At 44.8% G+C, this 13,817-nt stretch overlaps 1 protein-coding gene across 2 annotated transcripts in view; it reads right to left on the bottom strand.

Moving 5' to 3' along the window:
* Positions 1-13,817, bottom strand: part of fam102bb (family with sequence similarity 102 member Bb) — a gene marked incomplete at its 5' end in the record, with an annotated part of 33,329 nt that overhangs the window by 5,538 nt on the left and 13,974 nt on the right. For both annotated transcript variants that reach the window (XM_083647537.1, XM_083647538.1), the window contains 2 exons: positions 2,993-3,091; positions 11,953-12,047. In XM_083647537.1, coding sequence (XP_083503663.1) covers positions 2,993-3,091; positions 11,953-12,047 — 194 coding nt within the window. The remainder of the gene's footprint in view (positions 1-2,992; positions 3,092-11,952; positions 12,048-13,817) is intronic.

The raw sequence follows: 13,817 nt of genomic DNA, 5'->3' as shown, positions 1-13,817 counted from the left end.
CTAGAACTAGGAGCAGTGGGCAGCTGCAGTGCAGCGCCCAGGGGGACCAACTCCAGTTGTTTTGCCAGTGCCTTGGTCAGGGGCCACCCAGAGTGGGAGGAAACCCGAGCACCTGGAGGAGATCCACATGAACACGGGGAGAACACGAACATGCCAACTTCACACAGAAAGGACGTGGGATGGACCGGGGTTCAAACCCACGACCTTCTTGCTGTGATGCAACAGTGTTCAAATGTATTCAAGCTATTAGGGGTGGGGGGGGGGAATCGATACACCATAGTATCGCGATATTTTGTCTGACGATATTGTATCGATATTTGGACGCCAAGAATCGATATAAAAAAATAAAATGAAAAAAAAAAAAAAAAAATTTGCAGGCCATGCCAGGCCAGGCCACCAGGCATCTGCCCGAAGCGCCCGATGTTGCAGTCCACGCCTGCAATGGCGTATTGAGTCCAGAGAAGAACACTGCATGTTTTACTTCCGGTGAGGTCAAGGAAAAGGTAGGAAAAGGAGTTCGACAATATATCGAAATATCGCAATACTATCGTATTGTGACTCAAGTATCATTTTAGTATCGTATCGTGGGCATCTGGTGATTCCCAACCCTACAAGCTATGGAGGGCACTCTTCCTCTCTCAAAGTCATTAAGTAGCATTTGCTCTTGGGCCAGCAGCTCTTAGCATGTTGCTATCTGTGGTCACACTAGCTCTTAGCATGTTGCTATCTGTGGTCACACTAGCTCTTAGCATGTTGCTATCTGTGGTCACACTAGCTCTTAGCATGTTGCTATCTGTGGTCACACTAGCTCTTAGCATGTTGCTATCTGTGGTCACACTAGCTCTTAGCATGTTGCTATCTGTGGTCACACTAGCTCTTAGCATGTTGCTATCTGTGGTCACACTAGCTTAATGGGACGCATCGATCAGCGGAGGAAAGCTTTGCACTGCATTAGTGTGAGATTGAGCCCCACTGCTTTGGAGATATATATCAATAATGTTACAATCTGTGTGGTTATAGCACTCACTAATAGTCTGCCTTCAACCACTCATGCAAAAGATAGGGTCACTATGTCATAATATACACATGATGAGGTCACTATGATGTCATATATACACACAAACGTCTTTAGCTAATGAGAAACGAATGTGAATGAAGATGCAGTTATATTGCCTAACATCAGAATCAACCGATTTCATTCGATCAATATTCACCGATTCTTACAAAATGATCAAAATCATTGTTCGCTTTTTTGCTGTTGAAACCTAATTTGCCGTGCTGGTAAGTAGATTTTAGACTTGCAGTGTGTTATTAGTTAGTGGCTGAGTAGAGCCACAGCAGCGCCCACACACTCGCGTGCTATTCCTATCAAAGCTAGAGACATGCCAGGAAAACCTCCCACACACTGATACCCGCTACGCTGAGGCAATAGAGACACTGCATGGAATAGACCACGCCCATCACGGGGGAAATCGCTCCGTTCACTCCCATAGACCAGCATCATTTTCCTTGAATTAAACATAGCTAAAAGCTGTTGTGTGCTGGGCTGCGCACACAACAAATGTAAATAATCGCCAGTTAAAGTCTTTTTGTACTCCTGAGCAAAACAAGGAAGCCATTGAGAATTGGCGAGAAGAAAAATGTGGATCTAGCTGTCAAGGAAGTAAGTTGGAGTGTTCATCTTCCGTATATACGATCTTTGTGTGCGACACGCAACCATGCACGCGACATAGGAGAACGCCAGGATTGGAGGGGGGGTTTCTGTTTTCCCCCGTTTTGGGCGTGGTTTCTGAATGATGACGCGCTCCGCAGTGTCTCTGTGTGGCCATTGGACAGGTGTCTCCGATTTCTATCGATGCATCGTCGTCTTACGTCAGCGGCCCGAGCACCGATGATGATCACTCTCATACATGATCCCTCCTCGGCAATGTCAGAAAAGACATTTTCTGATCGAGTTTGCCGTCAGCGCTGCTGTTCTCAGATCTTTTATTAGCGGTTATCTGATCCGCCTGTAATGGAAGCTCCAGCCTGAGGTCTAAATGGTTCTGCTGGAGTGTCATTGAAAAACAGCTCCATCCCTTCCGTCCTCTCTCGGTCAGAGCCGGGCCCATTTCTTTTCTGCAGTGGAAAATGTCGCTTTTCACACAGATTTTGAGAAGATCAGAGGATTTTGTTGTTGTTGTTGTTGTTGTTGTATAAAGTGGTAGTAGCATCTATCTAGTGTTGACTCTGGCACTCGTGGCAGACAAAGTCAGTTTCACTCTTTTTGAATATATATGCTGGGGGGGGGGGGGGGTCATTTGTGTAAATCAGTCTGAAGTGGAAAAGTGAGAGATCTTTTTCCCACAGACACGATGATTAAGGTCAAACCACCCAAAGAGCCAGGATATGTGCTGCTATGTAGAGGATGTGGAGAGAAAAGCCTTCCTGCTTACAGAGGCATGCACAGAGACGGTCAAGGTGAGGTCCATCCCCTCGGTATTCAATCATTCAAGGAGACAGGAAAACAGAAGATGGAATGGAAGATATGTATGTCTGTCTGATAGTTTTGACATGATTTAGCCCCAATCTTGCCACCCGGTATGAACCCAGATTTCCCCCCAGGCTTTCTCACAGTCAGCACCCCCATTTTCTCTCATTTCTCCCTGTAGCAACTTGGCCTCAACTGATTGCAGGCACTGTGAAGAGAGCTTACCGTCAGCATGTGCCCTGAAACATACTGGACAGACACAAGGCAAAACGTTCACATTCATATTATTCATATGGAAAAGTGGGAATGTAGCTGCTCCCCATGTGATGCAAACATATGGATGTCATTGTGAAAAGTGGCTATGATATGGGAGAGTAGCTGGCAGTTAAGAGGGAGAGAGAGAGTAGCTGGCTGGCAGTTAGAGGGAGAGAGAGAGTAGCTGGCAGTTAAGAGGGAGAGAGAGAGTAGCTGGCAGTTAAGAGGGAGAGAGAGAGTAGCTGGCAGTTAAGAGGGAGAGAGTACCTGAGAGTTTGGACTGCTGGCTGGCGTAGCTGGAGGTTCGAGAGTGTCCGCAGCCCCCCAGCTCATCAGGCACCACGGCACACTTTCCCTCCCGACTCTCTGCCAGGAGAGGGGAAGAGAGAGGAGAGGAGAGAGGAGAGAGGAGGAGAGAGGAGAGGAGAGGGGAGGAGATGAGAGGAGAGGAGAGGGGAGGGGAGGAGAGGGGAGGAGAGAGGAGAGGAGGAGAGAGGAGAGGACGGAGAGGCGAGGAGAGAGGAGAGGAGAGAGGAGGAGAGAGGAGAGGGGAGGAGAGAGGAGGAGAGAGAGGAGAGGAGGAGAGGAGAGGAGAGGAGAGGGGAGGAGAGGGGAGGAGAGAGGAGGAGAGAGAGGAGAGGAGAGGAGGAGAGGAGGAGAGAGAGGAGAGGCGAGCAGAGGAGAGAGAGGAGAGGAGAGGAGGGGAGAGGAGAGGCGAGGGGAGGGGAGGAGAGAGGAGAGGAGAGAGAGGAGAGGAGATGGGAGGAGAGAGGAGAGGAGAGGAGAGGAGGAGAGAGAGGAGAGGAGGAGAGAGAGGAGAGGAGGAGAGAGAGGAGAGGCGAGGAGAGAGGAGAGGAGGGGATGAGAGGGGAGGAGAGGAGAGGAGAGGAGAGGAGAGAGAGGAGAGGAGATGGGAGGAGAGAGGAGAGGAGAGGAGGGGATGAGAGGAGAGGAGAGGAGAGGAGAGGAGAGGAGAGGAGAGGAGAGGAGAGGAGAGGAGAGGAGAGGAGAGGAGAGGAGATGGGAGGAGAGAGGAGAGGAGAGGAAAGGAGAGGAGAGGCAGCGGTTAACAAACGCCTGGAAGCAATCGGAGTCTGTTGCAAAAAGGTTATTTGCTGTCATCCGACAATGTTTGTTGTTGTTTTGTAGTGTTTTTTCTAGTAGTAGTAGTTTAGTCTATAAAATGTCACAAATGGTGAAAAATGTAAATCACTTTTTCCCCAAAGCCCAAGATGATGTCCTCAAATGTCTTGTTTTGTCCTGACCAACAGTCCACAACCCAAACATCATCAGTTTGCTGTCAGTTTACTGTTGTTTACTGTAAAAGACTAACGGAACCAGAAAATATTCACATTTATAATGTTATTATATTATATTTTCTCAAAAATTATAATACAGTAAGTTGGCGATGCATTTTCTGCCGATCGAGTATTCATTGCAGCTCTGACATGTAGAGATGATGCGATAACTGTCCAAATAACCCCACCTCCAACGTGGTTCTAAAAAACTAGTTATTCACTAAAACACATGAACTGACATAACATCTCACACTATGTGTGTCGTGCACACACACAGCCAGGATAATCTCTCTCTCACACTCTCACACACTCACACACACACACACACACACACACACACACACACACACACACACACACACACACACACACACACACACACACACAGAGAGCTATTTTTAACCGTTGGAGAGCATACCCACAGGGTTTGGAGCAGATTGTAGTGAATCTAGGAGAGAGCTAGTTTAAATAATACATGAAAGAGCAGCACACAACACAACAACGTGTACTACACACACACACACACACACACACACACACACACACACACACACACACACACACACACACACACACAGAACAAGGAAGAGAAGGAGAGAGAGAGAGAGAGAGAGAGAGAGAGAGAGGGATGAAGTGAGGGTGAGCTGAAAGAGAAGTATTCTCCCAACACTGGATGAGAGAGACATAGCCTACTTATAGTCCAGGCATTTTACGCAAATATGTGGGTCAACCTCACACTAATTGCAACAAAACCAAACTCAACTGATTTTGTATCCTCAATATGTCCTCAATAAAGGAAAATAAGTGTTAAGGAAATGTATGAAGGGAAAGTTTTGAAAATGACCTAAATATGATGGTAGCCTATGGAAGCCTTTTTTTTTCTTTTTTTTTAATGCGGCATAAATCTCATCACTTATATCCTGTATGTGTTTTTTGCTTCAAGGAGAAAAAATAAATAAAATAAATGTTAAAAAATATTACATTACATTTCTTAACACTTTTTTTCCTTCATTGAGGACATATTGAGGATACAAAATCAGTTGAGTTTGGTTTTGTTGCAATTAGTGTGAGGTCAAGTGACATTTTTACTGGACTATTATAGCAGTTAAATGACGGAAGAGTACATTGTACATACTAGGGCTGTGCGATTTTGCCTAAAACTAAAATTGACGATTTTTTCTCTCAAAACTCGATTTTCGATTTCGATTTCGATTTATTATACTATTATACTTCTCTAAACATTTGTTGCCCTGCAGAGCTCTTTTTCCCCCTTTTTTCCATAATTGACAATTTACGCTTTTACTCTGAAGGCAGAACAATCCAACTTCCTGTTTTAGCTTGCCGCTGCTATGCCTAACTTCCTGGCTGTTGCTTGCTAACTTGACACTGGTGGATTTGCGTGTTCCTCCGTGAGATAATTATATTAGTGTCTAAGCGACCACCCGTGCTCGGAGTTATATCTGTACTAGAATAACACAAAGTCACAACAGGAATGCGTGGAACTGCGATAGCAATTCAGACACACAGGGACAGGTGAGTCAGCTGAGGCTGCTAACTTACAGCCATGAATACAGCCAATCTATCAGTACTCGGTGGCCTCACGTGTTGTTTTGTTATTATGTGAACTGTAAAGGCAACGTTTCATCGTCCGGTGATAACGTCTGTGTTCGTGTGCGCGCGTGAGTGTGTTGTGGCACTCGTATCTTGTAGGCTACAGCCCGCAGTGCAACAAGCTGCGCTCAGTGCTCACTCTGTGGTTTTTGGTCGGGTGTTGAAATAAGTCCATTGAGCTGCTGTCTTTAGTAGCCAGTATCACAGCCTCTAGAGAGACTTTACAGCGGGGAGAATGGACAAGTAGCAGCATGCGTACATGAGAGAGAGCCGCCGCGCGTTACGTACTTACCCTAGTTAAAGTGAAAATTTAAAAAAAAAAATCAATTACGATTCAAAATCGATTCATCGCACAGCCCTAGTACATACACAAACAAACACCCACACACACACACCCACACACACACGAGACGAGTCAATTGGACACAATTAAATTTTCCTTCCAATCAAAAGAATGTTGTATTGTGGGTAAGACAGTGATAATCTAGTTACACTGATGCTTGTGCATCATGATATGAACACCTCCTCTGCAATCACAAGTCAAGACAACTAGTAACAGATGACTGATACAAATAGACAGGTCCCATCTAGCCATCATCCGCCTCTGCTGCCCTGCTCACAGAGCGTCTACGACTGACAACACGCGTCACTGAGCATCAGGTCATGTGATGTGACCATGTTTACTAGGGGTGGGGGGGGGGAAACCGATACACCATCGCGATATTTTGCCTGACGATATTTGGACGCCAAGTATCGATTTCTTTTTTTTTTTTTTTTTTTGCAGGCCATGCCATGCCAGGCCACTGGGCATCTACCCGAAGCGCCCGATGTTGCAGTCCGCGCCTGCAGTGCCGTATTGAGTCCAGAGAAGCTTAATAATGTAGCCTACGTGTGGGGCAAAAACAAAACAAAACAAAAAAACACTGCATGTTTTACTTCTGGTGAGGTCAAGGAAAAGGTAGGAAAAGGAGTTAGGAGTTAGACAATATATCGAAATATCGCAATATTCAATATATCGCAAAACTAGCATATCGCAAGATCGCAATACTATCGTATCGTGACTCAAGTATCGTTTTAGTATCGTATCGTGGGCATCTGGTGATTCCCACCCCTAATGTTTACCTCACTGTGTATATATTCTCCCACATTATTACTGTATAAGACCAAAATCACTCCATTTTTAAACCTTCATTTTGCAAAGAACAGGCTGTTTGTGTCGCCGTCTCTTTAAGGCTCAGAGAGTCAAGAGATCAAGAGTGAAACATGAGACAGCGCGGCCCAGTGGCTACAGGTAGACAAAATAAACACTGATGACTGCTCAACCGCTTTGTGGGGGTGAGGGGAGACTTCAGCCCTGTTTCAAACCCTTCCCTATTACAGGAATAGTCGACTCTATAGCGTGTCAGAAACTCTGAATTCTCAACTGTTCATTTGATTCACTATATAGTCCATAATAAATGACCAGAGTGCCATTTCTAGTGAACAGCGAATGTACCCTACATTTTCCTCCATATACCACAATGCAATGCGGTCGTGTTTACCAAAAGAGAAGAAGAATGAGGCTCAGCCCCTAATCAGAATGTGACAAGCATACAGTGCCCCCACTACATCCCTCACTACACTGGATATCACAATATTTTAATATTTTTCTATATATCATACAGTATTTTAATTTACAACTATAATAAGTAACACAAGTTCTTTTTTAGAAAATGAAAATTTGAATATGCTGTTTGAATAAGTATCCAACCCCTTTCACTTTGGCAAACCTCTATGTACACAATGGTGTCCGTACTGCAACAAATGTGAGTGGGCAAAACAGAAGCTAGCTGCCTTGGCATTATACTGTAGCTCACTGAGGGCTTCATTAGGAACACTAGTGTCCTCTAGAGAGAGAGTGGCGTCAGCGGAGGACCAACATGCGAGACTCATTAGCCAATGAACAGCCAGGAAGGGGTCTCGCGCTACTTTTGCATGCTAAAATAAAGCTGATAATGTACAATTTGATTCAAGGGGGTAAAAACCCTTTCAGAGTACAACACAAATTGTCTATTTTGCTGCAACTCGACAGTGCTGCTTAATCCAGGACCTTACTTCCTGGAACTCTTGAGAGTAAAAAACTGGTCCATTGGAGCGAATGGAGATGTCGGGACTCTTCTATCTACACGGCTCTGGGGAACACCATACTATACTGGGTAGGAGGAGTCAGCTTCACTAGGAACACCATACTATACTGGGTAGGAGGAGTCAGCTTCACTAGGAACACCATACTATACTGGGTAGGAGGAGTCAGCTTCACTAGGAACACCATACTATACTGGGTAGGAGGAGTCAGCTTCACTAGGAACACCATACTATACTGGGTAGGAGGAGTCAGCTTTATTAGGAACACCATACTATACTGGGTAGGAGGAGTCAGCTTCACTAGGAACACCATACTATACTGGGTAGGAGGAGTCAGCTTCACTAGGAACACCATACTATACTGGGTAGGAGGAGTCAGCTTCACTAGGAACACCATACTATACTGGGTAGGAGGAGTCAGCTTCACTAGGAACACCATACTATACTGGGTAGGAGGAGTCAGCTTTATTAGGAACACCTAGTGTCCTCTAGTAAGAGAGTGGCGTCAGCGGAGGACCAAAATGCAAGAATCATTAGCCAATGAACAGCCAGGAATGGGTCTCGCGCTACTTTTGCATGCTAAAATAAAGCCGATAATGTACAATTTGATTCATTTCAAGGGATGAAAAACCCTTTCAAAGTACAACACTGTCTATTTTGATGCAACTCGACAGTGCTGCTTTTTTTACTGAAGAGTTCCACTTTCTACTTCCTGGAAAAAAACTGGTCCATTGGAGTGAATGGAGATGTCGGAACTCTTCTATTATACGGCTCTGGGAACACCATACTATACTGGGTAGGAGGAGTCAGCTTCACTAGGAACACCATACTATACTGGGTAGGAGGAGTCAGCTTCACTAGGAACACCATACCAGAGCCGTATAATAGAAGAGTTCCGACATCTCCATTCACTCCAATGGACCAGTTTTTTTCCAGGAAGTAGAAAGTGGAACTCTTCAGTAAAAAAAGCAGCACTGTCAAGTTGCATCAAAATAGACAGTGTTGTACTTTGAAAGGGTTTTTCATCCCTTGAAATGAATCAAATTGTACATTATCTGCTTTATTTTCGCATGCAAAAGTAGCGCGAGACCCATTCCTGGCTGTTCATTGGCTAATGATTCTTGCATTTTGGTCCTCCGCTGACGCCACTCTCATACTAGAGGACACTACACCATACTATACTGGGTAGGAGGAGTCAGCTTCACTAGGAACACCATACTATACTGGGTAGGAGGAGTCAGCTTTATTAGGAACACCATACTATACTGGGTAGGAGGAGTCAGCTTTATTAGGAACACCATACTATACTGGGTAGGAGGAGTCAGCTTCACTAGGAACACCATACTATACTGGGTAGGAGGAGTCAGCTTTATTAGGAACACCATACTATACTGGGTAGGAGGAGTCAGCTTTATTAGGAACACCATACTATACTGGGTAGGAGGAGTCAGCTTCACTAGGAACACCATACTATACTGGGTAGGAGGAGTCAGCTTTATTAGGAACACCATACTATACTGGGTAGGAGGAGTCAGCTTTATTAGGAACACTATACTATACTGGGTAGGAGGAGTCACTTCTGGCGACCAAAGTGACATCCTTTTGATGTGTTGCATTCTGAGATACTTTTCTGCTGACCAAAACTCTTGTTTTTCACACCATTCTGTGTCAATTCTGGAGACTTGTCAGATCAGCAGTTCAGTGCATCTGGCATCAACAACCATGCCGCACCACGGTCAAAGTCACTTATATGTATATGGAGTTGCATCATATGATGTTGAAAATCCAGAAGCAGGTGGTAATGCAACATATTGGATGCCAACTGCCATAAAACACCACAGAAGAAGAATCATATGACATTAGTCAGTTTGTTCGGCCATAGCAATCACCCGCAATGCTAGCAGAGACCAGGGGGAAAAGTAGCTTGTTATCCTACTTCACACAAGAGTTATCAGGAACCTACAGTAACCTACAGAGTGAGTCTATTGTGTTAGCTCCGCCCACCCTGTGTCACCACAGACACACAAAATGCAAAGGCTTCCATCAATGAGCCATAGGCTCAATCACCATTGTGTTAACTCAGATAGACTTAACTTAACTGACAGGCATTTACATGGAAATCTTTGAGATTATAACTTGAATGCTGTGATGCAGTATCAATAAATTATGAAAATCTGAGATTTGAGCCATTTTGATGATTGTATGATAATAAGCACTATTTTCTGAAAATGGCTCAGAAAATGTACCTGGACCTCGCGCATGTCTTCTGAATGGAGGTGTCTAGACTGTTCTGGGTTTAGAGTTTCACAAGGCTGATATGCACAATAGGTCATTTGATACAGTAAAAGGCCAACTTTCAACTGAAAGAAAAATGCTGTCTATGCTATCACATTGAAATGATTATTATGAGGCAATATTGCATCACACATGAATGCACTTGGGTACGTTGGATTCACATTTAGGTACCACATGGTGCAGAGATTGGGAAAATTTGAAATCTAGGGTGGAGACTCTGGAGACGATGCGCCATGAGTGCACTTTTTTGGGGGGTTGCGACCAACATGTCAACTCATGCCATGTCATCCACATCATCAGTGGGTATGGGTATGACAATGGGTATGACATCATTTGACGATTGTGGGGCTTGACATGACGGAAGAAAGGAGAAGTGGGGGCCGCACTCGAATGTAATAAATAGCTTTAATGTTCTTTGGCACAGAACGTTTTCTGCCGTCCGGCCATCATCAGTGTGCTTGACATGACATCATCAGTGGGTATGACATCATCCTTAACGTCGCTCAGTGTTTTCCAGTTGACCCCTTGCTCTGCTGCCTGCTGACCTTGTTGTCTCTGTCAGGGATTGGCTGTTTAGAGCGTAGACCTCCATACCAGGGCCCAGTTGCACAAAGCACCTTAGGTTAAGATTCCCCTTAGAGTCAGAGTTAAGGTGTCCATAAAATAGAATCGGCTGCTCAAAACACCCTTAAATCTTCTCCATTAAGGTTAAACATTTTAAGGAAAACATAAGCACAAAAAGTAGACCAGCCAGGAAAGGTGGCCAACATCCAGTTGTTCTAATCGACAGTATATATACGGTAAGTGAAATGGGCTCAGTAGGCAGAGCAGTGAGGTGTGGTGGCTCTCTCTCTGAGGCCATTTACACCTGGCATTAACATGCGTTTTCTGCCATCAGATTGCAATCAGATTGTATTTTATCACTTCAGCCTGATTCCATTTACACCTGGCACTAACATGCGTTTTGGGTGAACAGATTGCAATCCGATTGCTCTCCAGCTCGAACGTCATCACGCGCGCACCCCCTGAACGTGTGCATGCATGTTTCAGGGAAATAGAGGTTATTGTTAAGCTCAAATGCACAGTGAACGTCCCCTTCACCTGGACAAAACGATGGCCGATCACGCAGCACTGCGTCTATCTATTTCTTTATCTGTTTATTGACAATGACACTGGGTCCGAGACACACACACGCATACGTTTTCCGTGCATGTCATTGGCTGTAACCACCTGTGTTGCGTTCAGGTAACATCCTAAATTACCCTGTTATACAATTGAGAGCATAATTTCTCTTTTATATGAAAGGAAAATGAGGGGGAAAGGGTTCGAACCCTTTCTCCCTCATTTTCCGCTCCTTTTCCAAAGGAGAAGTGTTGATATAAAAGAGAAATTATGCTCTCAATTGTATAACAGTGTAATTTAGGATGTTACCTGAACGCAACACAGGTGGTTACAGCCGTGTCAAAACCTCCACAGCAAAACTTTGAAGCAACGCTACGATTGTTGTGCAAAAGCGGAGCGGGGGGGAGATAAAGAATTTTTAGCCGGTCCATTGTGACAGGCTGCCTGTGTGTGTGCGCATTTGGCACAGCGGCGAGATGAGGGCACACACCTGTGCCGTGCTGCCGTGGAATTGCGTGTGTGCGCGCCGTATGGTAGTTGCTGAATGCGTTTTGAGAGGACGCATTGCATTTACACTTGTGTTAAATGTTGTCATAATGCGTCCCTGACCACCTCCGGAGGTGGTTTGGCCGATCAGATTGCAATCCTTCTTCAATGCGTTTTGGGGGTGTTTACACCTGTACTTTCAAGTGATAAAATACAATCGGATTGCAATCTGATGGCAGAAAACGCATGTTAATGCCAGGTGCAAATGGCCTCATTGTCTCTCTCTCTCACCTGGACAGGCAGTCTGTGAGTCCCCTCCTCTCCTCTCCTCCAGCAGGCTCTCTCCATCGCCCTGGACCCCGATCACCGTGCCTGTGGAGGGAGGCCTGGGCACACAGACAACACACTCAAGCTGCATCAGCTGCCTCACTTTGATTTCAATACCTCAATGATGTCACTCATTCTGAAGAAGAGGCACAGAGGGAGTGAGGAAGAGACAAACTGGAGAATGAGGATCAATTAAAGAAAGGAGAGTGACATCTTAAAATGTTACCATTGAACAAAGTCTAAAAGCGAATATATTTTCTAAGTAATTAAATTCTCGTTGGGAAAAAAAAACAGAAGATGGCTTTAGGCACAAACAGACTACTGCATAATTTTTAGGTCACATTTTTTACCCGTGGCGTGGGTAAAGTAGCATTTTGCTTCCTCTTCTGACTCATACCGTCACCGAAAAACCACATTTGCACCCTACATTCCCTAACTAACTGAAACGCGTGTCTATCAGTATATAGGCCAAACTCACAGCGAGGTGAGATACTTACTTTTTTTTAACCCGGAGAAGTTGACTATGTTCATATTTTTATTTTTACATGGTACACACAAGTCGTCCCATTGCAATTGTCATGCAATCTCCCACATTTCAATTATTGAGTAATATGTAGATCAAATAAATTATTGACATTAATCACTATTGTTGTTCCCATGCAACTCTCCCATGTCAGACAGAGCACAATATTACTTTAACATAAGCTGAATGCCAACGCTGACAACTGTCAGTACCGCACCCGAGCCCACAGCTGGCCTTCCTTCCTACCAGAGCCCACAGCTGGCCTTCCTGGAACAAGTCCCACACAAATGGAACCAGCAGCAGATTAGTAACACAGCTTTGCCATCTTAACTTTGCTAACTTAATGTATGTCAGCATGGAGCTACAAAGCTGCCTGCACCGCCCGTGAAAGTGTTCGTGTTCCAACTTATACAGGCCATTTATTTACACCTGCCACTAACAGGTGTTTTTCTGTGATCAGATTGCAATCGGATAGTGCTTGACCACATTAACCTGATTACATTTACACCTGGTATTAATGTGTGTCTCCAGTGTCCACATTGAGATCAGACTGCGATCGGATCATGCAAGCTCCATAGTGTAGCGCAGCAGAAGAACAGCGGTGACTGTCGTTGTCGTATATGGATTGAGAGGACGCATTGCATTTACACTCGTGTTCAATGTGGTCACACAATGCGTCCCTGACCACCTCCCGAGGTGCTTTGGCCGAGCAGATCGCAATCCGTCCTCAATGTGTCTTGGGGGCGCTAACACCTGTACTTTCAAGTGGTCAAGCACATGGAACTCTGCACAGTGTGTCACTGCAGAGCACATGGACCTCTTTGTATTGTAATCTTTGTACTAAAGACAAGAACTCCCTGGGGAGAATAGTGAAGGTGGCTTCAAAAATAGCCGGAACCCAGTTCAGAAGCCTGGACCAGATCTGTAATAATCAGGTGCTGAAAAAAGCTGTGTCCATCCGATCAGATGATGCCCACCCTCTGAGGTTCGAATATGAGCTGCTTCCTTCCGGGCTCCGCCTTCGTGCCCCCATAGTTAAAAAGAACAGATACAGAAATTCCTTTGTGCCTGTCTCTATCAGAGCGTTGAACGCTGCTGGGGTACAAATGTAATGTCTCCCCATCTGCCGTTGCTGTTATTTTGTTATTTATTATTTTATTTATTTTATCCTTTTATTCTTTTATCTTTATTTATTCTTAGGGGTACAGTACAGTATATCTGTATTATATACTTTGTCTGCCCTTTGGTCTGGACTGAGGTTTTTTCTTTTGTGCTTTAATACAATGATACATTGTAGCTCTTTCTT

Source organism: Poromitra crassiceps, assembly GCF_964638095.1.
Source record: "Poromitra crassiceps genome assembly, chromosome: 12".
NCBI lineage: Eukaryota > Metazoa > Chordata > Actinopteri > Beryciformes > Melamphaidae > Poromitra > Poromitra crassiceps.
This window is presented reverse-complemented; position numbering and strand designations above follow the sequence as displayed.